This window comes from Engraulis encrasicolus, chromosome 13 (assembly GCF_034702125.1).
Source record: "Engraulis encrasicolus isolate BLACKSEA-1 chromosome 13, IST_EnEncr_1.0, whole genome shotgun sequence".
Classification (NCBI taxonomy): Eukaryota; Metazoa; Chordata; class Actinopteri; order Clupeiformes; family Engraulidae; genus Engraulis; species Engraulis encrasicolus.
The window spans coordinates 55,915,170-55,940,240 of record NC_085869.1 but is presented as its reverse complement, the minus strand read 5'-3'; the positions used below and the strand labels follow the sequence as shown (position 1 = coordinate 55,940,240).

The window sequence follows — 25,071 nt, the reverse complement described above, 5'->3', positions numbered from 1 at the left end:
CTACCAGACCCAATTCTCTCACCCCTAATTCCTCCACCAATACCTGTATGGACACTACGACTGCATTCGCCACTACCACCGACTCACTTGAGATCGGATAAAGTCACCAAATGAGTTTCAATGTGTGTGTGTGCTTAGAGAACATCCTTGCTTTGCATGTCGGCATCACTGCCTTCGGAAGTTTCGCCACGGTAAACAAAGAGTGCTCGTCCGATCATTATCCTCCTCGTGAGATAAAAACTGTCCTTCAGAGTCAGAATAGGCAAATAGCATGCTCAGAACTTCATCACGATTCAACTTCTCACTAGCCATGATGAAATAGCTCGCTGATAGTTCACTGATAACAACACAAACCCAACTCGTACGCCTCGAGTCAAAGACGCAAAGTGGCTACTTCCGCATTTTGTGGTCGTGTCACAGGTCGCATCTTTTACTGCTTCACCAAAGACACTGTGAACTACAAAATGACGCAATCGTAGTCTTGTTTGAAAGGGTAGCATGTCTGCCAACAACTGGTAGGGAGGATGAACACTATTAAGACCGCTGGTTTGATCTACATGCGCTTTTGTTCATGATGACGTACCGTCGCAGAGCTATGAGAGCAGAGAGCTAGCAAGATTTGAAAGTAGCACCTCATCTAAATTCCACCCCCCTCCTCCCCCTCACATCAGTGATCTGTCTAAGTCCACGCCCCCACAAACATGGATGTGCAGCCCACAGTGAGAAGCTGCAGGGAAGAGAGCAGCGAGCAAGCGAAGCTTCCCCTAATCCCCTAACAACAACATGCTTCTTCTCTCATGGCTGAAATCACAATGATCACTGCACTGTACTGAATTATAGCCTCCAACCACATATATATGTACATATGTATGTATATACATATTTAATACATGTTAGTGTTAACTAGTGTATATTAGTGTTAATAACACTATGAATGCTTTTAACATTCTGTATGGGGACCAGGAAGGGGGCGGACCTTACCATATATGGAAGAATGTGTGTGAATCAACTGACTGCAATACTTCATGGGGGCCGATAGGGGGCGATAGTGAGAAATCTGTGTGTGTGTTTACCGACGGAAAAACATGACTTATGGGCCGAAGCTTAAAACTTCACAGGCACCTTCAGAATGGCTCCAGCATTCATTTAAGAGGCATTGTCTCGCGGGGACCTGCTTTTTTGTCCCCATGAGGTTAGAGGTCCCCATGGCGTGACTGTGTAAACAGATCAATGTCCCCATAAAGATAGGAATACCAACACACACACACACACACACACACACACACACACACACACACAGAGAGAGAGAGAGAGAGACATCTCTGTCTCGCTCGCTGTCTCGGAACTTTATTGACAAAGTTGCACCAACTAAAACTAGGACGAGGACCAGAGCTAGCTCTCACCTTGGAATGGATTAATGACTTTTAGAGCCCTTAAGAGAAAATGCAAAGCTACCGAGCGACTTTGGAGGAAAACTGGTCTAAGCCCACAGAGTAACTCTGAGGAAAAATATCTCCACCTAACACTGTATGCCTGGAAATAAAAACCTACTTCTCACGAATCATAACAGATAACAAAAATAATGCCAAAGTTCTTTTTTCCACCATTGACCATCTCCTAAAACCTGCAGCAGCAAATGATTTCCCAGCATCAACAGAAAAGTGTGAAGAAGTTGCAATGTTCTTTTCAAATTAGATAATCGACATCCGGGAAGGAATAAGGGCCTCTGGCTCTGTCTTTATCGGCATCACAGGCGGACCAGAGGCTCCCCAAATGCCGTCCAGCTTCCAATCTTTTTCCCCAATCACAGAGGATGACCTATCTATATTGGTAAAGGGAAGCAAACAGTCATCCTGTAGCCTCGACCCTATCCCCACGTTTTTACTGAAAAACATTTTGAGCTGTCTGACACCCTCTATAGTCAATATTATTAACAGCTCCCTTCTCACCTGCATTTTTCCTTGTCCGTTCAAATCAGCATTACTAAAAACCATTCCTAAAAAAACCCAACCTGGACCAAAACATCTTAAATAACTACCTCCCCTTTCTGAGTAAAATACTTGAAAAGGCCAAAAATGGGGAAAAGGAGAGTGCTGCGTTGGGTCAATTGTTTGTAAAAGAATCAGGTGCTCTTCAGAAAGGACATGATAATTTCAATAATTTGGCTTGTGACTCTCTCCAATTGTGGAGGTCCAAACAGAAGGTTTCTTGTTGAAAGTGGTAGTCTGAATGATCCGAGGCACACTGATATTAGTGAAAAAAGTTACAAATCCTTTATTTTAATGGATAACCCTTGGCCTGGTGAAGACTTGGATTGCAGTCGAAACGCGTAGGCGTTTTTTTTAGTTTTTTTTTTTACTTCTGTTGTTCGAGCACTTTGAGCTGCATTCTGTTTATAATTATTATCAATATTAAAATTATCTATAGCGATCTCCATCGCGTGATGAAACCGCAAAAGGGGTCCCTTCCACACCTGCCCTGAGGAATACTGGAATGCTGTGTCTGATCATCACACACACACACACACACACACACACATAGGCTGATCTATTCTGCAGATCGAAGGTGTAGTTTTTGTTGATTATGATGATGAACTTATTATATATCGTTATTATACAGTTGTATGCGTGCGTGCGTGTGTGTGCGCACGTGGACTTGTAAGTGTGAGTGTGAGAGTAAATGTAGGGCTCAATAAATATTAGTGTGTGTGTGTGTGTGTGTGTGTACACACACGTCACAACATGACAGCACTGAATGCCAATGCACCACACTAGACGCGTACTCACCCGTCGTAACTGCTGTCGAAAATGCAGGAAAGTTGAACTGTAAGATTCGGTATGATGATGATAAAACTTCTGTGTGTGTAAATGTAGGCCTCAATAATATTATTTTTCTGTCTGTCTGTCTGTGTGTCCCAGGTGGAGCGACGTCAGTGCAGGGAGGGGGGACATCAGTGGGTGGCCAAGCGGCGGGGGGGCTGTCCGCACGACTCCCTTCCCCACCACAGAGGAACCAGGGGCCCACAGGAACAGTGCAGGGGAGGGGACAAGGACCACCAGGCCAGACCACTGCAGAGGGGCGGGGGCAGAACGTTGCAGAGGGTCGGGGCCAGAACACTGAAGAGACTATGGAGGGCACTGGGAGTTTAGCTGCCGAAGGAACAGTTCAAGAGGAAGTGAAGACAGCAGGTGGAGAGCAGAGGACAGAGGGGGTTCAGACATCAGATGGAGAGAGGACAACAGAGGGTAAAGGGCCCAGTGTAGCGTCTTACCTCTTGGGATCAGGAAGCAGCATCATCGTCAGCCCCAGACAGGTACACACACACGTGCACGTGCACATGCACACACAGTCATCGCATGCACGCTCGCACACTCACGGGTTGGCACACACACACATGGGAACACACACACACACACACACACACACACACACACACACACACACACACACACACACACACACACACACACACACACACACACACACGTCATTGATTGTAATACTCTCATTGAAGTCTCTAACCATGTTGACTGACAGACTGTTTATTTTGTGTGTGTGTGTGTGTGTGTGTGTGTGTGTGTGTGTGTGTGTGTGTGTGTGTGTGTGTGTGTGTGTGTGTCTGTGTCTGTGTCTGTGTCTGTGTCTGTGTGTGTGTGTGTGTGTGTGTGTGTGTGTGTGTGTGTGTGTGTGTGTCCAGAGAGGAAATCCTATTTTGAAGTTTGTGAGGAGCGTACCGTGGGAATTTGGAGATGTCGTCCCCGATTATGTCATGGGAAGGACCACCTGTGCCCTGTTTCTCAGGTGAGGTGTGTGTGTGTGTGTGTGTGTGTGTGTGTGTGTGTGTGTGTGTGTGTGTGTGTGTGTGTGTGTGTGTGTGTGTGTGTGTGTGTGTGTTGTGTGTATATGTGTGAGATCATGTCATGGCCACCTCTGCTGCCTTTCTCAGGAGTGTCTCTTTATGTCTCTTTCTGCTGGTGTATGTTCTAACCAGACCCTTAATTAAACCGTTATTCAAGTGTAACACTTGCTTAAACCGTTCTCTGAGTCTAGCAATCTTGCTTCTTACTTCAAGCCAGCAATTATCATTGATTCTATCAGGCTAGTTTGGATATAGAATTTCCCTTGCCAGGCTCAGAGAACGACTCACTAGAAGTAAGTTACAGGAGAAAGGTGATACTCAATTATTTACTCAAGTGGAGGTGTAAATACAGTATATCATAAAAGTGAATACACCCTAACAGTTTTTGCAGATTTTTGAGTATCTTGGTCTCAAGAGAGATGAACAGACCAAGGATATGGATCACTGGAACCATGTCGTGTGATCTGAAGAGACCAAGATAAACAAATTTGCTTTAGATGGTGTCAAGCATGTGTGGTGGTAAACAAGTGAGTTTTACAAAAAAAAGTGTATCTGATCAAAAGCCAAGCATGGTAGTGGGACTGACATGGTTTAGGGATGCGTGGATGCTGTCAACATTGGTAATCTGAAATACACCTAATAGAAACGTGCATGTCAACATGCACTGTAACTACTGAAGCAGATCATGATATTCTCCATAGGATTGCATTCAAATCTCACACCAATCTATTTAAGCCAGATGCAGACTCAAAATATAAAAGTTCAATGCAAAAAAAGGTTGAAACGCACACTGATAACCTCCCTTTTCATCCCTTTTCATTTCGTTTCATTTCGAGACGATTCGAGCAAACACGGCCCCTTCTCTACCGGATTTTCATCTGGGGTGTACTCACTTTTGTGAGTACATGTTCAAACATTAATGGCTTTATTTTGTTTTTTTCTGAGTGAACAAGACATTTAAGCGGTTAAATATGTTGTTAAAAGGTCACTAATCATTGTGTCAAAGTGAAATTTCTGTAATGCTTTCCTATGAAAAGATATACTCACAAATCTGCAAAAATTGTGAGGGGTGTATTCACTTCGTGATATAACTTACTGTAAGTTAGGGCTGGGCAATATGACGATATATATCGCTATCGTGATATAAAAGTGTATATCGTGACCTTTCTCCTATATCGTTTATATCGTGATAGTAATTTTAGCAATTTTATACAATACAATGAATATAATTTAATTACATTTCATGCTGTCACAATACACACTATAAGTTAATGTAACTGTAAAAATAAGAATAAGAAGATCAATTTTAAAGAAAGGTTGTTTTGCGACATGAAAAAATAAAGAGCAAATAAAGAGAATAACTGAAAACGTATGTAATTGTGCTATATCGTGATATATATCGTTATCGTGATATAAAGTAATCCATATCGTGATATTGGTTTTTTTCCATATCGCCCAGCCCTACTGTAAGTGGAGCTTATTTCCAGAAATGGTGGCGTATCACTTCAACTTTCTCTCTCTCTCTCTCTCTCTCTCTCTCTCTCTCTCTCTCTCTCTCTCTCTCTCTCTCTCTCTCTCTCTCTCTCTCTCTCTCTCTCTCTCTCTGTGCGCTGTAGTCTGCGTTATCATAACCTGAACCCCAACTACATCCATGAGCGGCTGAAGTTGCTTGGCAACAGCTTTGCCCTACGGGTGCTGCTAGTGCAGGTGGACATGGTGAGTAAAGCAGATTTAGACTGTTTCCATTTCATTTATCTTTCTACAATACTTAAATACTTAACTTTATCTACAACACATCATTTACCTGCTGTGAGTAAACAAGATGTAAAGGGTGAATTATATTTCTTTCAAAAGGGCTTTGTTTATATAATAAGGTCTAATTTTGGTTTTCTCTGTGCCATGTTGTTTATCTGTTTACTCAATAGTTAATTTTCCTTTGTGTCTGTTTACAAAATACTTTACCTGGTTTCACAATGGTTTATTTGTACACACACTTATGTTGTTGTACCGTATTGGCCCGAATATAACATGATCCTGAATATAAGACGACCCCCCATTTTCAGGCTCACAATGCACAGATTTTGCAAAATGCTTAGTTGACAGCAATATCTAGCCTAACCAGCAGCCGTCTCGCCAAATCGCCGTTCATTTTATGCATTCAAAGCTTTTCGTTGGACTGTAGAAACCGAACGCAGATCTGAAAGCAGATTGACGCATTGCATTTGAAACCCATGCGCTGCCGTTCAGCACCAAGTTGAAATAGAAGTCCGATTGCCATTCATTTCGTGCCAAAGGTAAAACTCTTAGTGATTTTATATGAACAAGACAATCTCTTGCCCTAACCATTATTCTACGTTGTTACATTGTTGAGGGATATCGTCAAATAGTCAAATAGGCATGCTTGTCAAAGGCGCCGCTCTCTCGTTCGTCAAATCACCCTTCATTTCTTTAGTTTCAAGTGGTGTTGTCGGGTGACCTAGCCTGGTTCACACCAGACGGTGTATGTGTAGCTTCGGCGCCCCCTGGCGGAGCAGAGCTACACACACTACCCTACCCTACACAGCCATAGAGCACGCTCCGTCTCCAACCAGAAAATAGGCTGAGAATTTATTGCTTCAAAATCAACGGTAACTCACATTGAGGAGTCACAAGACAGATTAGAGACAGACTAAAGACTTTAAAGATTAACAGGAAGGTTTTTGAAGGAATTTGTTGGTGAGGAGGCCGTACCGAAGCAATAAATTCTCAGCCTATTTTCTGGTTGGAGACGGAGCGTGCTCTATGGCTGTGTACCAGACGGTAGTGTGTGTAGCTCTGCGCTGCCAGGGGGCGCCGAAGCTACACACACAACGTCTGGTGTGAACCAGGCTACGGGTGACCAGAGAGAACAACCAATGCTTTTCTGATGAGACTGTAAATCTGAACACAAATAAAAGCAGAGCAACAAGCTGCGATTGACTGATGTGTTTCCCCCCTTGTACTGTCGACCGCATCGTGTTGACATTGACAGTTGATAGACGTGCGGTGCAATAGTCATCACGAAACAAGCATCTGCAAATTTGATATGGACAAATCAATCTATTAACCTATCCATTATTGAGTTTTGTGGCATTGTTGTGAAGCATAATGACCGCATTCAGGTTAAAGAAAAAAAAAGTTTTTTTTCAATTTTGTCTAGCACGCGGAAATAAGACGACCCCCTTTTTAGAATACTATTTTTATAACAAAAAACACGTCTTATATTCGGAACAATACGGTATTTACTGTGTCTCTTATGCATGTAGAGGCTGAAGACTTGTAGCAATTCTGTCTCTCTCTCTCTCTCTCTCTCTCTCTCTCTCTCTCTCTCTCTCTCTCTCTCTCTCTCTCTCTCTCTCTCTCTCTCTCTCTCCAATCAGAAAGATCCCCATCATGCTCTGAAGGAGTTGGCGCGTATCTGCATCATGGCTGACTGTACTCTCATCCTGGCATGGAGGTGTCTCTCTCACTCACTCACTCACTCACTCACTCACTCACTCACTCACTCACTCACTCACTCACTCACTCACTCACTCTCACACACACACACGTGTACACATATTTGATGTACTTATGATACACATAACAGGAACCAAATGTGAATAATCCAACTAAGATTGTGACCATAAAGCATCCTGTGTGTGTGTGTGTGTGTGTAGTCCAGAGGAGGCTGGTCGATATCTGGAGACGTATAAATCGTATGAGAAGAAGCCGGCTGACACACTCAAGGAGCAGGTGCAGAAGGATTACCTGTCCAAGGTGAGGAGGAGTGAAGTGTGTGTAGGAGAGGGAGAGAGAAAGACAGTTTGTGAGTTTATCAAGGCATGTGTGTGTGTCTGTGTGTGAGACAGAGAGAGATGGAGGGGGGAGGGGGGGTTCGTTTGTAATAGTGTTGACCGCTCACAAGCTAGTGGTGTAGTAAACATTCAGTTTAGCACCATTTTGCCGCGAGGGTCGTTGGACTGCACAAGTTATCAAATAAAGACACTTAGAATAGTGTGTTTCTTTCCCCCACAACGCAGTTTTGCCATAACGTAAAATAACCTCACCTTGCTGTTAGACTGCAGGGAGACTCATCAAGAACAAGACAGCAATAGCCTACACTTTGCAGCATATTTTGAAAAAGAAGAATTACCAGGGTCCAGCATATTTACAGATGTCTTCTGTGTCCTAATCTTCTTAAGTTTTAGTTGTTAGAAATGAGGGATTCAAAGGTTACTCAAAATGATTCTACTCACTGAATCTTTGTCCTTTATCCTTGTCCAACTGTCCCCAAAATACATTCCTTCCACACATTTTGCGTGATACTGGAAAGTTTTCCATGTTCGACACACTGCCAGAAGGTTGTGGAATTTCTGTTGTTCTCGCGTCGTGATTGCACATCAGTAAAAAGCGTCTTGAATTAATGGCCAACAGATTTGTCACAAATGCCATTTCAGAGATGCATTCAAATGTGTGAATGGCTCTGGATTGTTAAACTTTGACCGGATTTGATTAATTAAATGAGTAAAATTACATAAACATCAACATTAATTAATACAGTGGTAAGCTATCCATTATGAAAGAAATACTACATAGCCCATTAGGTATTTATTTATTTATCTTTGCGTATTTTCCTGTCAAAACATTGTAAAATGCATTGTGTTTGCAGTATGTTGGTGGTCAAAATACTGCATGATGCTAGAGGACCACCGCAGCTGTTGTAAAACACTGTTATATACTGTATTTACAGTATATAGGTAATATTTAATGGGCCCTGGGACACTCTGCACTGAAAAAAACAGGCCTTAACGCCAAAAAGTATAAGAATCCCTGCCTTAGTGTGATGGGTGGATGTTCTCATAAGTCTTTGTGTGTGTGCGTGCATGTGTGCGTGTGGTGCTGTGCAGGTGACGGATTGTTTGACCTCTGTGAAGTCAGTGAATAAGACCAATGCCATCACACTCCTCTCGACCTTCCAAGTAAGTAACACACAGCCTGGCCAAAAAAAGTTGCCACCAAAAAAAGGTCACTCGCACTCTAACGGTGCATGTCCACCAGACATTCGCTTTCGCTTGACATGTCCGGGAGCATCGCGAGTCCGAGAGGTTCATGGCCTGTTTAGAAGTTCGCGCAGCATCCAGTCCCACCACTCTAGCCATGTTTTAAGTGCAAAATGACCAAGGAAATTAACAAAAATGAAAGAAATATGTGATTGTCCTAGCTGTTTGACTGCAAATGTAATGGCAGATGGATGCTGTTGTGATATGTGAGGAAGTTTCTGTGTTTTTTATTTTATTTTGCAGACCAAAAGTTAGGAAATTGACCGATTATTAAACACAATAAAACTGTCGATGATACAAACGTGTCTCTACTGCATCCACTCTGTTATGTTTATTAGCCTATGGTAGCCTAGGTCCTTTGGGGGGAATAGTTGTGAAGTAGTCCATTCGGCGAGATGCAACGCACACCGTCTGTGACTTGAGAAACTTTCTTCAGCGAAATGGGTACATGTCAGCTATAGATACAGAGTAGAAGTCCTCTGTGCTATTAACTTCAATGGGACTTCTCTTGTGCCATTCATTTTCAATTGGAGGCCGCTCATTACACACGCACGCCCGCACAGGTGTGGCCCGGACATGCTCTGTGCTTACACCGCACTTCGGTGTGCAAGGGATGATCTGTTCTCATGTATTCTGTTTCGGACTGATACCAGATACCTTCGGACAGGTCAAGCAGACGTCTCATGCTTGCCGTGGACATGCACCCTAATATGTTGTCGGACTGCCTTGATTAGAGCGCACATGCATTGTTTCAATAAACGTCTGCAATGTCTGGATTTATTTCCATCTAGTGTTGTATTGTGTTTTCACCAATATCTGGTATTGATGAGGGTTGAATTTTAACCATGTGCAAAGCCTTCTCTAGTACATCCCAAAGACAGGTTGAGGTCTGGGCACTGTGGTGGCCAATCCATGTGAATGTAAAAATGATGTCTTGCACTACCTGAACCACTCTGGAGCAATGACTTGCCTCTCATTTATTAAACAGCGATGTCAAAAATCACATCTGTTGGTGATGCTGTTGAGTCTGTTTGTTAAGATGTTAAGTCTGTTTCAGAAGGATTAAATAACATTTCACATGAAATCAGACACTTAAGGACCCGACCCACACACAGATTTCAATCATACTTGCTGTGCCTGTTTAGTAGCAAGATAGCACCCCAGAACTGCATTTGTGTGAATCTGACACCAATATTAAGGGAGAAACTTACAGACTAGCAAAGGTGTGAGGGTAGGACACTATACATTCAGCCTTGATTTGCCTATATCAGTCAGTGTAAGTCACAAAAAGATGTCTGAGGTTTTGTTTGAAAGCTCTTTTCTGGCTCTACAAAGTACACTAACAGCATGGAATACAACCACCTTCAGAATATGAATTATGATGCATTGAGAAATTGAAAATTTGAATATAAAAAAAGAGGACTGGACTGGCCATCTGGCATAGACCTAACGGGCATTTTCCCGGTGGGCCCTGCACCCTCGTGGGTCCCTATTCCAGGTACTCAAAAACTACACAGCTTCTGTCCATTGTCAATGGACAGTGGAAGCTAGATCATTTTCAGCATTCAGAGAAGGCAGGGTTGAAAGAATAAGCTCAGTAAAGGATTTTTTTTTAAATGTTCAAGCATCAAATGGTATGTTGTAGCTGTATATGATGTCAACTAGTGGCTAGCATGTGTAGGAATGTATGCCGAGCACTGGAGAGGTGAAACTGAACTTCCTGCATCCTCATGGACCATCTCCATCCTTCACATATTCCGATAGACATGTTGCCATGTGATATTACTATGGTATTATTACCATATTATTACTAGGCGATCTGTATGATGCCATATGTTTGAGTCCCATTATCTCTGAAATAAATAAAGAACCAAACACCAGTATTTCAGGTGTTGTTCATGACATTGCAGGCTACGCCTAGACAAGGAACTGGCCATTTATAAAAATATTTTTTTTTGATATTCACTTTTTAATTTTTCAATTTATTATAAATCATATTCTGAGGGTTGTTGTATTCCATGCTTGTGTCATTTGTAGAGCCAGAAAAGAGCTTTCATACACCACAGTAACAATAACACCACAGACATATTTTTGTGACTTACACTGACTGATATAATCAAGGCTGAATGTATAGTGTCCTACCCTCATATGTAAACTTTTGTCTGTTTCTCCCTTAATATTGGTGTCAGATTCACACAAATGCAGTTCTGGGGTGCTACCTTGCTACCAAACAGTCACAGCAAGTATGATTGAAATCTGTGTCGGTCGGGTCCCAAAGTGTCTCATTTCACGTGAAATGACCCAACTGTTGGATCTACAACATATCTGTCAACCATCCCTAATGTTGACTCATTTCCCAATTTCTTCCCGATTTGATATTTTTCCCGGAAATATCCCAGATTTTTCACATGATCAAAAAACACCGTCGGTCCAGTAGCCTAATTATACCCACGGCCCTGTCAGTTAGCCCGACGAGCCACAACCCCTCTTGAAGACAGAGACCGAGAGGGTCTTGCTTATCAAGATATCTGCCAGTAGCCTATTTTATGCCGGATGCCGCCGAGAATTGAAGTTCCTTGAAAACACGAGTGAATCATGCGATTAACCTAATCACAACCTGCACCAGCACAAAGTTTTGCACGAGCATACAACTTATGCGACAAAACAACAAGAAGAAACTCATTGCGCTCATTTCATTGTTTTGTTTTCATATCATTGCTTTTCCACGCTGTATGCTAGGGTGCATCAGATGCCCCCTATGAAAAGATATTGCCTTGGCCCTATAGTAAAAATGTTCTACACCCAGTAAAAACACACTGTGTGAAATATTTTGAAATTTGGATGAAGTCTACCAGGGCCACCAGCCCCATGAAAATAGAAAATAATGGTGATAGTCAAAATCTTGGATAGAAACAGGGCTGGACTGGCCATCTGGCATGGCGGGCATTTCGGGTGAGCCCTGCACCCTCGTGGGCCCTCTTTTTTTTTTCTTTTTTTTTTACATTACTGAAAATAGGGGCCCACGAGGGTGCGGGGCCCACCGGTGAGTCAGTTCTCCGGCACTAATAATAATGAGGGGCCCCCCTTAAATCCAAAAGTGCCCGGGCCCTATTTATCCCCCAGTCCAGCCCTGAATAGAAATGGACATTTCGCTGCATCAAGCTACCCAATAAAAACATATTGCCTCAGCTGTGTGATAAAAAATGTTCTATGCACAGTAAAATCACTCTGTGGAAAATGTGTTGAAATTTAGATTAATTCTACTGGGTCCACCGGGCCCATGAAAATACAAAACAATGGTAATAGTGATGGGCAACCTGGATTCCAAAGTCCAGTGCCACATATTCCAAATATAGCCAATATAATGAATCAGCTGACCCACTGCTAGTATCAAGCAAGAGATTGTGAAGCTGTATGACTTTTGTGTGTTTCACCTGTGGGTCTACAGGATTGTACAGGTAGCTGTTAATACCTGGTGGAACATCTGTACTAAAGCTGTGAATGCTCCTTGGAATGACTTGTGTTTTGTCAAGAAATCCCTGCAGTAGTTCAATAGAGTACATACAATACAACTGTATGTGATGTTGGAAAGAGTGGCTTCCCAAAACCTGTACTTAAGTGACTTCTAAGTCAGGTCAGGTAAGTTATGGTACTCATCTGATGGAGTAAAGTGAAATACTACCACAGGCGATAGGATAAAGAAGTAATGGCACTCTTCAATACAGTTGTATTGACTGCCTTGTAGACTTGTCATTCCAAGGAACATTCACAGCTTTAGTACAGATGTTCCTCCATGATTGTAGGCCCACAGGTGAAACACACAAATATAACAGTCATGCAGCTTTGCAATCTCTTGCTCGATACTAGCAGTGGTCCAAGGCAGCAAGGAATTGACATTGTGTTGCAAAACAGCAATTTTGCCTAAATATAGCAGTTTGACCATCAGTCTGTCCTGAGACTGAAGTCTGTGTAAGTGGATCGACTGAATACACACCCTGCTTAGATATTCCTTCTGTTTGTGCTCCCAATACTGGTGATTTCACTAATTACCTCATCAACCTGGCTTAAGTGGTAATTAGGATCAGCTGGTTCATTATATTGGCAGGAGCAAATGTGTCACAGGTTTTGTCCACCTCTGTTTTAAGACAATGGGAAACCTAGATTCAAAAGCTACAATCAAGTGCCACAGATTTCAAATTACCTGGTTTTACCTGTCCAATTGCCCTAACTGGAAAGGTAAAACTAGGTATGTCATTTGGAATATGTGGCACTGGACTTCAGCTTTGGAATCCAGGTTGCCCATCACCATCACTGTCTGCCGACAGACAGACAGACAGACCAACATGACCGAAAACATAACCTCCTTGGCGGAGGTAATAATGAACAGATAATTCCATAACTCCATCATGTTCTTTTTTCCTTTCCTGTTGGCGTGGGCATATTCCAAGATGCCACTGCCAAGACTCAAAAGGGCTCAAAGTTTGAAAGCATAGTCTAGGGAGCATAAGACATCATGACACATGGATTGGCCATCACAGAGTGTAGACCTCAGTGAAAATCTGACTGGATAAGGCTTTACACAGCAATCAGACTCTACCATCATCAATACAAGATCTTTGTGAAAACTTAACGCAACATGGGGTATCGCAGAGGTCTGGTAAATCGCAGAGGTTTATTGAGGTTTATTGAAACAATGCAACGCCAAATGTGCAGCATATCAGAACCAAAAGTGGTCCAATAAGAGTAGTTTGTGTGAATTTGGTGTGATGTAGGTGTAGTGTCTCCTCAAATAGCCTCCCCCTCTTTATCGTCACTTTGTCTCCCTCTTTGTGTGTGTGCATGGGTGTGTAGTCTATGGAAGGCATCATGAAGGCGTCTAAAGAAGAGCTTGTGCTGTGCCCTGGCCTCGGCCCTCTAAAGGTGAGAAGACGTGTGTGCGTGTGCGTGTGTGTGTGAAGGTGTATATGCCTTATGAAAACTCTGCATATATTTGGTGTGTACTGCTGTCTTTTTGAGATTGTGTGTGTGTGTTCCTCAGGCCAGACGGCTCCATGACGTGCTCCACCAGCCTTTCCTCAAGTCTGCCAAGAAGGACAGCTGACGCGCGCACGCGCACACACACACACACACACACACACACACACACACACACACACTGTGTAATAAGATACATTTTTTTGCAATTTGTATTTGTCTTAATAAACTTTGGGGTTTTTTTTGGTAAAAAATGGTTCTTGGGGCCACTTGCTTCTTTTATTCCTTTAGCAGGTTATAGAGTACCTATAAATGGTGTTCTCTCCTCTTCTCCTTCCTCTCCTCTCATCTGCCCTTCTCCTCTCCTCTCCACTCTCCTCTCCTCTCCCTCCGTATACACCCTATCTCCTCTCCTCTCCGCTCTTCCTCTCCTCTCTTCTTCTGGGTGATGTTCTTGTTTCTGCAGCTTACAGTTTATTCTGCTGCTAATGACTTAAGTGACTGAGAGGGTCGTGAACACACACACACACACACACACACACCCTCGCACTGAAGCCCCCTGCTTAGTGGGGACATATGACCCCCCACAATGGTTGTTAAGTGTGACTTTTTAGGGCTCTCTAAAAAGTCAGAAAAAAATATTAAATAATTCCATGCGCTGCTGTTTTGTCATCTGGTGTATTGGGATCCCTATGTGTCCATATCCCTATATTGTGCACTTTGTCAGAACTAGGGATGGCACAAACCGCACCGAAAACCGAAACCGTACAATTCACACACATACCGAACCGAACCGTGCAATCCGTTGCAAACCGCAATTCATGTACTGCCCAGAAAAATATGTAAAACAGACATTCTAGGAGTATCTTATCCAGTCTCTCTGATTAAAACATTAGCGTATAAGACCAATCAGAGGATGACGCAATTAAAATCACACCATTTTCACATTATGAGCCTATACAATAAGCCTATTATAAGCCTTTTAACTGCAGTTATATAAATATTGTTTAATATTCCCAGTGCATCATTTATCATGAACTAAAAAAAAGAACCATAGAGAACCGAAAACCGTGACCTTGACACCGTGATATGAACCGAACCATGAATTTTGTGAGCCGTACCACCCCTAGTCAGAACATATCTCTACTGTCTCGCGCGCGCCCTACAAAGGCAGAATGCAGTAACTACGCTGCCCTACAAAGGCAAAATGCAAAGGTATAAAAGCTATTCAGTTATTCTGTCTTGTGTCCTCATGTAGAAGTTGAGCTATAAAATATATGCTAGCTTAGATGGAAATGTGTTCATTTTCATTTACTTACAGCATGATGATTATCCAGCACCTTGATGAGTTTTACTGTCCATCTGTGTTCCACACTATGTGAGCCGTGTGTGAATATCCAGGAGCAAACAACAATCCCACAGCAGCAGCAGACTTGTGTTTTTTTGTTGCTTTTTTGTGCATTAATTATTTGACAGTGGAGAACTGACAGGAAATAGCTGGGAGAGAGAGTTGGGAGAAGGATCGGCAAATGAACCGGGCCGGAATCAAACCCGAGTCGCCGGTGTAGCATGCCAGTACCCTGCTGTTAGAGCCACAGCAGGGCCATCACACAACACAGCTAGTAGTGACCACCTAGCTCACCTAGTCCACCTAAGATCAGCATATCGTTCCTGTCTGTAGATAGATACATAGATAGATTATTTATTTGTCCTTTCGGAAAATTGTTCTGTGCCATTTTCAGTGCATCTGATACAATTACAAAGACATTACAATAAACAATAACACAATAGTCAAACAACCCCCCCCCCTCCCATCCCTCTATAGGACAAAAAGACAGGTTGACAAAAAACCCAACATAAACACAGTAAAGTGCAGTATTCAGTACCAAAGTGCAATGTGCTATTCAGTCTAAGTTACAGTTGTCTTATTTAGCATGGATATACTAGTAGGTATAAATGATTGGCGGGCTCTGTTTGTCTTAAATGAAGGCATCCTAAACCTCCTACCTGAGGGCAACAACTCATATGCTTGCTGTAAGGGGTGTGAGAGATCCTCACATATGTTATTTGCCTTCTTTACCACCCTTGCTTCAACAGTCATGGCCATGCTATTTAGTGGTTGGCAAGCAATCTTGCTGGCCATGTTGATTATCTTATGCAGCTTATTTTTTATTAACAACAGACAGGGAGAAGTACCAGGCCACAGAACAGAAACATAAAATGCTCTCAACAGAATGATAAAAAAACCTGCATCATATCCCTATCCACTTTAAATTGTCTTAGCTTTCGCATGAAGTACAGTCTCTGCATTCCCTTTTTGTAAATAGTATCGGTGTTACAGCTCCAAGTTAATTTGTCATCTATTACAGTTCCCAAATATTTATATGTGTGTAAAAGACTGTCTGTGTAAAGTAGGGCAGTTAGACTGCTCTTTCATGTGAAGAGTTTTCTGTTGAATAATAAAAACAACAAAACATTGTTTATTCGACATACAACTGACTGCAAATAATGTGCCATTCCTCCATGTTGATTTCTCTATGGCTCACTCAGTCTGATGAAGAGTGTGTGTGTGTGTGTGTGTGTGTGTGTGTGTGTGTGTGTGTGTGTGTGTGTGTGTGTGTGTGTGTGTGTGTGTGTGTGTGTGTGTGTGTGTGTGTTTCCAATGTCTATTTTTTGAAGTGTCGAGGATCACTGCGGACGGGTCATCAGATCACGTTTCCGTGGTGATAAGGACTCCTCCCCCCTCACCGCTGCTGCCTCCAGTAGTGTGTTGATAAACCGTCCCTGCTGTGCTGCGCACTGACCATCAGAGAAGAGACGACCCAAACACTCTAAAACAGGAGATCTCACTCCTCATTCCTCACACCCTAAAACAGGAGAGGAGGAGAAAACAGGAGAGGAAGAGGTAGTGAGTGGCCAAGGAAGAGGATGGATAATCTCCCATCCAGGAGAGATCATGACAGTGTAGAGCTGATACCCTCTGAGACCCCAGCTGGGGGGGAGGGGGGTGATTGAGAGGAGAGAATAGGAGAAGGAGAGAAGAGAGGAGAGAACGATATAGGGTAGAGAGAGGGGAGGTGAGATGATCCGTGGGACTCATGCGAGGGAGAGGATAGGACAGGAGATGATAGGAGGGGAGGAGAGAAGAGAAGAGGAGAGGTGGGGGATCTTTGGACGTTCCCTGTCCCATAGCCCCAGATAGAAACCACAAACAAACAAACAGGGATGATCTTTAATTCCTTAGTCCACATGATATGACGGCCTCTAAGATAAACACATACAGAGAGAGAGAGAGATGTGTGAAGTGTTTATATTTACACAGCTCAAATCAGACCAAGTGCAAAGACAATAAGCCATTAGCTGGGTGTTTGTTTGGCCAATGTTAAGAGGCTTAGTGAGCACACACACGCACACGCACACACACACACACGGGGACAGAGAGAGAGAGAGAGAGTAGTAGAACTCTTAGTCAACATAACTCTGGATGGGAACACTGAGGAAGTGTATGTGTGTCTGCTGTTGTCTATCCCTCCATCTGACTTTCTGTCTGTCCACAGCTGCTGGAATACGATGTGAAGTAGTTACATCATAATTCCAACTAAAAACCTAATGTTTTGTAGCAGTTCTGCTTCATACAGTGTGCGTGTGTGCGTGTGCGTGTGCGTGTGTGTGTGTGTGTGCGCGTGCTTGTATTTGTGTGTGCACGCTTGTATTTGTGTGTGTGTGATTGTTTTGGCTTTGGCACAGTTTAGCCTTCTTTAGCTATTGTTAGGGGTAATATGAATGGAAGCCCCCCACAAAGGAGGGGCCCCACAAAGATATTAAGGTTGCAGGTGTGTGTGTGTGTGTGTGTTTGTGTGCGTGCATGTGTGTTTGCATGTTCTTGAGGTATGCCTATTAGCATGCACAAGTTCCTCTAATGGGAGGCTTGAGGCTCTTTAGACCTTCAGTTTTAAATTAGAGCCCATGCTGTCACATGCTGCCTGATCAATACACTACACCAGTGGTTCTTAATCTTTTTTTCTCAACGCACCCCCTTACCTGTGCCCAAGACAAGCCGCGCACCCCCAACCCAAACTTTTACAGGTGATTCATAACAATGATTCTTGCTTGAGACATTAATCAATCCCTCAATACCTTTACATGGGGACCAAAACATGTTTTAATTTGGTCTTGATTTGGCCTAATTATAATGTTTGCTAACAGAATTTTGGTCACAACCTCAACACAAACAAAATTCTGCGTATCCCAAAAAAATCTCTGGCGCACCCCTAGGGGGTGCCCGCACCCCAGGTTAAGAACCACTGCACTACACAAATCACTTAACTACACTACACTAGCCTACACTATACACTACACTACACTACACTACTACACCACATGTAACTACTGCATGTAACTACGCTACATTACACTACACTACACTATAGGCTACTACACTATACTTAACTTAACTACGCTACACTACACTGCACTACACTACATTACACTACTCTTACGAAATTCAACCATGGTTTACTATGGTATTACTATAATTTTCAAGTCAAGTCAAGTTGGTTTTATTGTCAATTTCTTTTCATGCACTGGTCATACAAAGAATTTGAAATTACGTTTCTTGCTTTCCCATGCAGACATAGACTAATCTAGGTAAGGACATAGACAGTACTCATACATGGACATAAGACAGTATTTTGTGTAGTAACCATGGTTCTACCTAGCCTGGCTCTCACGCAGACCCTTTGTGCGTCGTGCATCTTTGTTAAACTTCGTGAGCTCGCACAAGGGTCTGGCAATCTTAGACGAGCCTGAACGGAATCAGATATTTCACAGCCTGTCCAATCAGAATCGTGGGGCGGGATTGCAGGGCTGGGTGTATAGCGTACAAGTCAGTGGTTGAAGTAGTATGTGATTATAAAAAAGCCACGTGAATTCTCCAATCAGGTTCAAGCTGTTTTGAACACACCTACGCCTTTCCAGAGCTAAGCGATTGACAATGTTCCACCATCGCGTGAGAACCAGGTTAGGTTCTACCATGGTATGTCATGATTACTCCAAGTACTCTGAACCTACCATAATTGTGCTATGGCTTGTGGTCAGAGAGACTGGAATCCCTGCTATGGTATTACTATGATTTTTATGTACCATTGTTCTACCATGGTATGTCATGATTACTCTAGCCTTACGAAAATTGACCATGGTTTTAATGCAGTAACCATTTTTATACTATATTTTTTATGTAGTAACTAGGGCTGGGTATCGCAGCCATGTTCCTGTATCGATTCGATTTCGATTCTTAGGGCTTTGAATCGATTATTCCATACCTGTCAACCATCCCTAATTTCCCGGGAAACTCCCTAATTTTGACTCATTTCCAGATTTCTTCCCGATTTGAATTTTTTCCCCGAAATATCCCGGATTTTTCACATTATCAAAAAACACTGTCGGTCCAGTAGGCTATTTATAGGCTACCCACGGCCCTGTCCGACGAGCCACACCCCCTCTTGAAGAGAGATGCAGAGGGTCTTGCTTATCAAGCTACCTGCCAGAAGATGGTATGCCAGATACCAAGAATTGAAGTTCCTTGAAAATACGAGCTGTCAATCTCGAGCTCCGTAGCGCTTGTGCGCCCACTCTTTTCCTCAGAAACAGTCAGTTCATGCAACGCATAAAACAGCCTCGGAACAGCGAATCATGCGATTAACCTAATCACAACCTGTACCAGCACAAAGTTTTGCACGAACAGACAACTTGTGCGACAAAACAACAAGAAGAAACTCATTGCGCTCATTTCATTGTTTTGTTTTCATTGCATTGTTTCTCCACGCTGTAAAATGTGTGCTGAGGGATTTTAGACAGGATCTGTCTTTGCACGCGCGCTGTTGTGAAAAGCAGAGTAGAACGCACCGTCCGATCTGTCTCTGTCATCCCGTTGACTGTCAAAATTTGGCCTTTAGAAAATTTCCCAGATTTTGGCTTAAAGTATGGGAATTTTCCCGGATTTTGGGAGCTCAAAGTTGACAGGTGTGGATTAATCACGATTCAATTCGATTCGATTCAATTCATTCCGAATCGATTCAATCCGTTCCCTTCTTGGTGCAAGGATTTCCCCCAAAAGATGCTGTTGCCTATTTGAAATAAGTAGGCCTAGGCCTAATTGACTAATACCTACTGGGTATTTTCCATAGACCTAAATTAAACAAAAAGAACAAAAAGAAAAAGAACAAAAGAATCGGTTTTGTGCCCTGTGAATCGATTATGTGAATTTTAAACAAAATCGATCGATTATCGATTAAATCGATTATTTTACCCAGCCCTAGTAGTAACTAGTTCTACCATGGTATGTCATGGTTACTCTAAGTACTCTGAACCAACCCTACTCTGAACCAACCCTAGTCCTGTGATTTAGTTAACTATGAACCAACCATAGTAGCCTATTACCATGGTATGTCATGGTTACTCAAAGTACTCTGAACCAACCATAGTGTTACTATGGTGTATCATGGTAGCAACCATGGTTTTACTACCATATTTCATGGTGATTCTAAGACTTAGAAACTAAGTAGGTGTAACCCGATGTATGCACTGCGTCCCCCTCGGGGGCGTGAACTCACCACCAAGTCAATGGGAGTCACAGCACGATACCGTTGGACTAAAGGTCCAGTCAGATAGCCCATTGCTACTGGTACAGTATGAGGCTTCGGGACGGTGGTTTACTAACGTTCCACGCCAACTCTGCTAGTTAGTGTGGCCTTTCTAAAGTTTTTACACAAGCATAGGCCTAGTGAAGACACCCCTTATAATTTGTCCTCTAGTTTGTCATTGGCTGACAACAACCAGTTAATCAGTCCCATGACACCTGCTAATCAAGTTGGAAGGCTCGTCACACATTAATCAATCTCATCATGTTTACACAAATTGGCAAATAATGGCAAAAGGACAGGTAACAGATTTAGATAATTTATAAATATTAAAAGAAAAACATAGTAATACACCAACCCCTGTGAGTGCAAAAGATCCAAACACCAAGTGGTCTATATACTGTACATACATATATAGACCCACGATGGGAAGAAAATGAAGGCAATACTTGCCATGTTTAAATCAGGCCACTAGGGGGCGTCATGAAAAGCATTGTATCACCTTGTCAACCCATCAAAAGAGTTCAGGCCTTCAAAGTAACATGAAGAGCTGTTTCCACGTAGCAGGATATTTCGAAATGTGGATATTTTTTCTCCTGGTTACATTGGTTTTGGCCTTCCGTTTCCACTTAAGCATATTTTTAAAAACCCACATATCAAAAATCCTGCTTTAAAAATATCCCAGTTAGGGGGCTAAAGTGCACCCGTTACAATGGAGTTTTTATTTTCATCCCCATGTTGCCTTTCCACCTAAACAGGAGAAAAAAATGCCCACATATTAAAATACCCTGCTACGTGGAAACAGCACCTGAGTCTAGAAAAACATTTCAATTCAAATTCCACATTTAGACCAAAAGGAATTACAAAGTAATATCCAAAGAAAATGAATATAATAACTTTTTTCTCTCTGAGATAGTAGACGTTCAACATTACCACCCCATAGAGGTAGCTTTTCAATGCATGTTTTAGCGCAGAGACTGAATGACTAGCTTCCACAAAGTGCACTGCAACTGGATAGTTAAGTTTTTACTGTGAATAGTTGCCATCCGGGATAGGCCTAGGAGTTAAAACAGACTTAGGGGGCGCAGTCAAGGGAGCTCCCCCTAAGGCCCCCTAATTCTGTTTTAACTCTTATCCCGTATGACAATCGTAAATGTGGCTCCTGTACACAATTCAGTTATGCTTATAATTTATAAATGTACTACATTTAAACACCCACATGTAAAAGTATTCAAATTAAGGGCATCATCACATGCAACACGAAGTCTGTTATTTATCTGATTACGTGCCCATGTGGAAAGTCATATTTTGGAAAAACCAGTAGGGAGTTAAAAGTATGCATTACGGAGCATCACAATTCTAAAGGTAGGCTACACTACACTACACTATACTAGGCCTACACTAGCCTTTATTGCCATTAAACACAGTGTATAATGAAGTTGTACGGCCTCCTTAACCTCAATAACAGTGTGGATCCCTAATGCTGTGGTGCTAAGATGTTAAAGGATTTATCCGGAGTTGGAACAAGTTTGCCTGATTTTTGCATGTTTGGGATGAAATACAGTCACTCTAGACAACATTTTAACCCCTTAATGCGCGCCGTACCTCCAGTGGCACACTGTAATAGTCATTGAAATGTAACTACCACAGCACTACAATACTATGACACAACACAGGCCCTTTAGTAATGCACCACGACTTGGTCATTAACATACTGGTAACAACAAATGTATAAAGCCGCGTCTTAAGGGGTTAAAGTCTTGCACAGCTCAAAACAACGTCACACGTACCTCATAATATGTTGAGGGTATCCACACATAAACCGAAGTGTCCAAAGCCCTTCATGTATTCTTGAAAGGTCTGCAGAATGTGTTTTGTGAAGCTACTACCTTGAGAATATCTAAATTACGGTCAAGACAACTATTTGACACTAAAGTCCACCAAGTAGATTGCCGAGTGCGTCGCACCATCAGCTGTGGTTACTCGCTATGGAAATAATCATAGCTGATGATGCGACGCACTCGGCAATCTACTTGGTGGACTTTAGTGTCAAATAGTTGTCTTGACCGTAACTTAGATATTCTCAAAGTAGTAGCTTCACAAAACACATTCTGCAGACCTTTCAAGAATACATGAAGGGCTTTGGACACTTCGGTTTATGTGTGGATACCCTCAACATATTATGAGGTACGTGTGACGTTGTTTTGAGCTGTGCAAGACTTTAAAATGTTGTGTTTTTGAAATGTGTGTAACCGCCGAAAAACGATGCCCGCATCTTTCATATTGCATAGCTGATATGGCTAACGAGGCTAACGTGATATTATCAAACTTTCTCAAAACGCATCCTTTTGCCTTGATGTTGCTCTAGAGTGACTGTATTTCATCCCAAACATGCAAAAATCAGGCAAACTTGTTCCAACTCCGGATAAATCCTTTAAGATCCCTACGCTACGTGCTGTATTGTGCTAAGATGCTAAGATCTCTACGCTGCTCGCTGTAGTGCTACAATGTTAAGAAGATCCCTACACTGTGTGCTGTGCTGTGGTGTTAAGATCCCGACGTGCTGTGCTGTGTTGTTACATGTAAGATCCCTACACTGTGTGCTGTGGTGTGGTGCTACGATGCTACATAAGATGCCTGTGCGCTGTGCTGTGGAAGTGTACTGTGCTGTGGTGCTAAGCTGCCTACGTTGTGTGCTGTGCTGCTAAGATGTTAAGATCCCTACGCTGTGTGTTTTGCTGTGCTGCTAAGATGCTTTCGCATGGTGCTGTACGCTGTAAATGTGTGTGTGTCCAGCAGACACACACATATACAGCGCACAAGAGTGCGTGTGTGTGACTGTGTGGTGCTGCGTTTTCACTGCAATAACACTCTCATCCTTAATAATCGCCCTTTTCACAGCCCTCAAACAACCACAGCTAATAAAAAGATCACTTCACACACCATAACTCACACACTTCAAACACACACACGCACACACGCACACACACACACACACACACACACACACACACACACACACACACACACACACACACACACACACACACACACTCCCCATAACTCAGGGGTGTTCTCCACTCTCACTGCTGGGAATGTCGCATCATAAATCAGAAGGGTCCACTGCAGGAACACACACACACACTGCTCAGTTCCTCACCACACACACACAAACACCGCAGGAAAGAGACATGCCACACTACTCAGCTCTGCTCCACAACACACAACTCAGGTCCTCTCCTCTCAGCTCCTGCCCAGAACACATAGCCGTCTGCAGCCCTCTCCAGCCGTCTGTTGCCGTCTGCCATCGGATGAGCGATGGCCGCCCTCCGACACTCACACAGTTTCAAAACATCCCGAACCCTTGGCATGCTGGGAGCGCGATGGAACCCCTCGGCATGCTGGGAGACAAGGAGAGCGATGGGACCCGGCTGCAGAGGAGTGTGTGTGTGTGTGTGTGTGTGTGTGTGTGTGTGTGTGTGTGTGTGTGTGTGTGTGTGTGTGTGTGTGTGTGTGTGTGGTGTGTGAGAGTAGTATGTGAGAGGCGAGCGATGGGATTCGACTGCAGAGGAGAGTGATGGGATCTTACAAATGCTGTATACAGAGTAGAGGGATACACGTGTGTAGGTGCCTACGCAGGAGAGATGCAGAGCAGAATAAAGGCCAATTTATACTTATTGGCGCTGACAGTTGCAGAGCCTCTGCAACCGTCTGTGCACGACCACGGCCCACGCGCAGAGGCTCTGCAACAGTCGTCGCGCGCCTCAAGAAAATCCTGACTACACGTCAGACCGACGTGTAGGTCGCAGAGAAAAGGCGCTGTGATTGGTCGTCTCATTACTTCCTTGTTCTCGTGGCAGCACAGTTCTCTGGTAGTTTACGAGAGCAAAACTGTCAATATTCTGCTGCAACACTTTCTTTCTCGTGTGTGTAAATAAATGAAGCTGAATGACTGAATTAGTTAACAAACAAACAATGCATCAGTTAAACACCCGCGGCACAATGCCTGCAGTCTGACAGAGTCACTCTGACTACTGTACTGTAGCCTTGTAGCTATATATCCAAATGTTGCTAATGACATGAGACCTCGTGCGCAGATCTATAGCATCAACAGTGCTTAGCGACCAGACCATTGCTGTTGTCTAAGAATGTCTAAATGTTCTTGTGAACAATTGCGTACCCAGACATCCCATGTTACAAAAACTCATTTCAGGGAGATACTTATCGAGCCTCAACACCCCTGACAAACAAAACGACATTAGTGTTTTTAGACATTTGTATGTTCATGTCCTTTCTATCGTCCAGTCTGCATAGAACACCTGCCTACTATTTTCCCTGGGACTTTTGCAGGGCTTCCTACTATGAAGTGGGCTCGTGCAATCTATTTGAAGTATTCCCCGCATGCCGCACGAGTTATATCTTTATCTGTCCTGCATTGCCAATTTTTTTAAAAAGCCTGGTAACTTGCATAGTCTAAAATCAGGGAGATTTTATCTGACTCTCGGGCATCAGGTAGCCACTATCAATATCAGGGAGAATC

General features: G+C 43.0%; 2 protein-coding genes across 2 annotated transcripts in view; one reads left to right on the top strand and one right to left on the bottom strand.

Moving 5' to 3' along the window:
• The window catches only part of ercc1 (excision repair cross-complementation group 1), a 15,639-nt gene extending 1,515 nt beyond the window's left edge, over window positions 1–14,124 (top strand). The window contains exons 3-10 of the mRNA XM_063214350.1: window positions 2,919–3,313; window positions 3,698–3,801; window positions 5,476–5,575; window positions 7,258–7,334; window positions 7,537–7,636; window positions 8,767–8,838; window positions 13,771–13,839; window positions 13,958–14,124. Of these exons, the coding sequence (XP_063070420.1) occupies window positions 2,919–3,313; window positions 3,698–3,801; window positions 5,476–5,575; window positions 7,258–7,334; window positions 7,537–7,636; window positions 8,767–8,838; window positions 13,771–13,839; window positions 13,958–14,020 (980 nt within the window). The 3' untranslated portion in view covers window positions 14,021–14,124. The remainder of the gene's footprint in view (window positions 1–2,918; window positions 3,314–3,697; window positions 3,802–5,475; window positions 5,576–7,257; window positions 7,335–7,536; window positions 7,637–8,766; window positions 8,839–13,770; window positions 13,840–13,957) is intronic.
• Window positions 14,125–16,673: 2,549 nt separating this feature from the next.
• The window catches only part of lrriq1 (leucine-rich repeats and IQ motif containing 1), a 133,608-nt gene continuing 125,210 nt past the window's right edge, over window positions 16,674–25,071 (bottom strand). Inside the window, exon 28 of the mRNA XM_063214361.1 lies at window positions 16,674–16,760. Within this exon, the coding sequence (XP_063070431.1) occupies window positions 16,747–16,760 (14 nt within the window). The 3' untranslated portion in view covers window positions 16,674–16,746. The remainder of the gene's footprint in view (window positions 16,761–25,071) is intronic.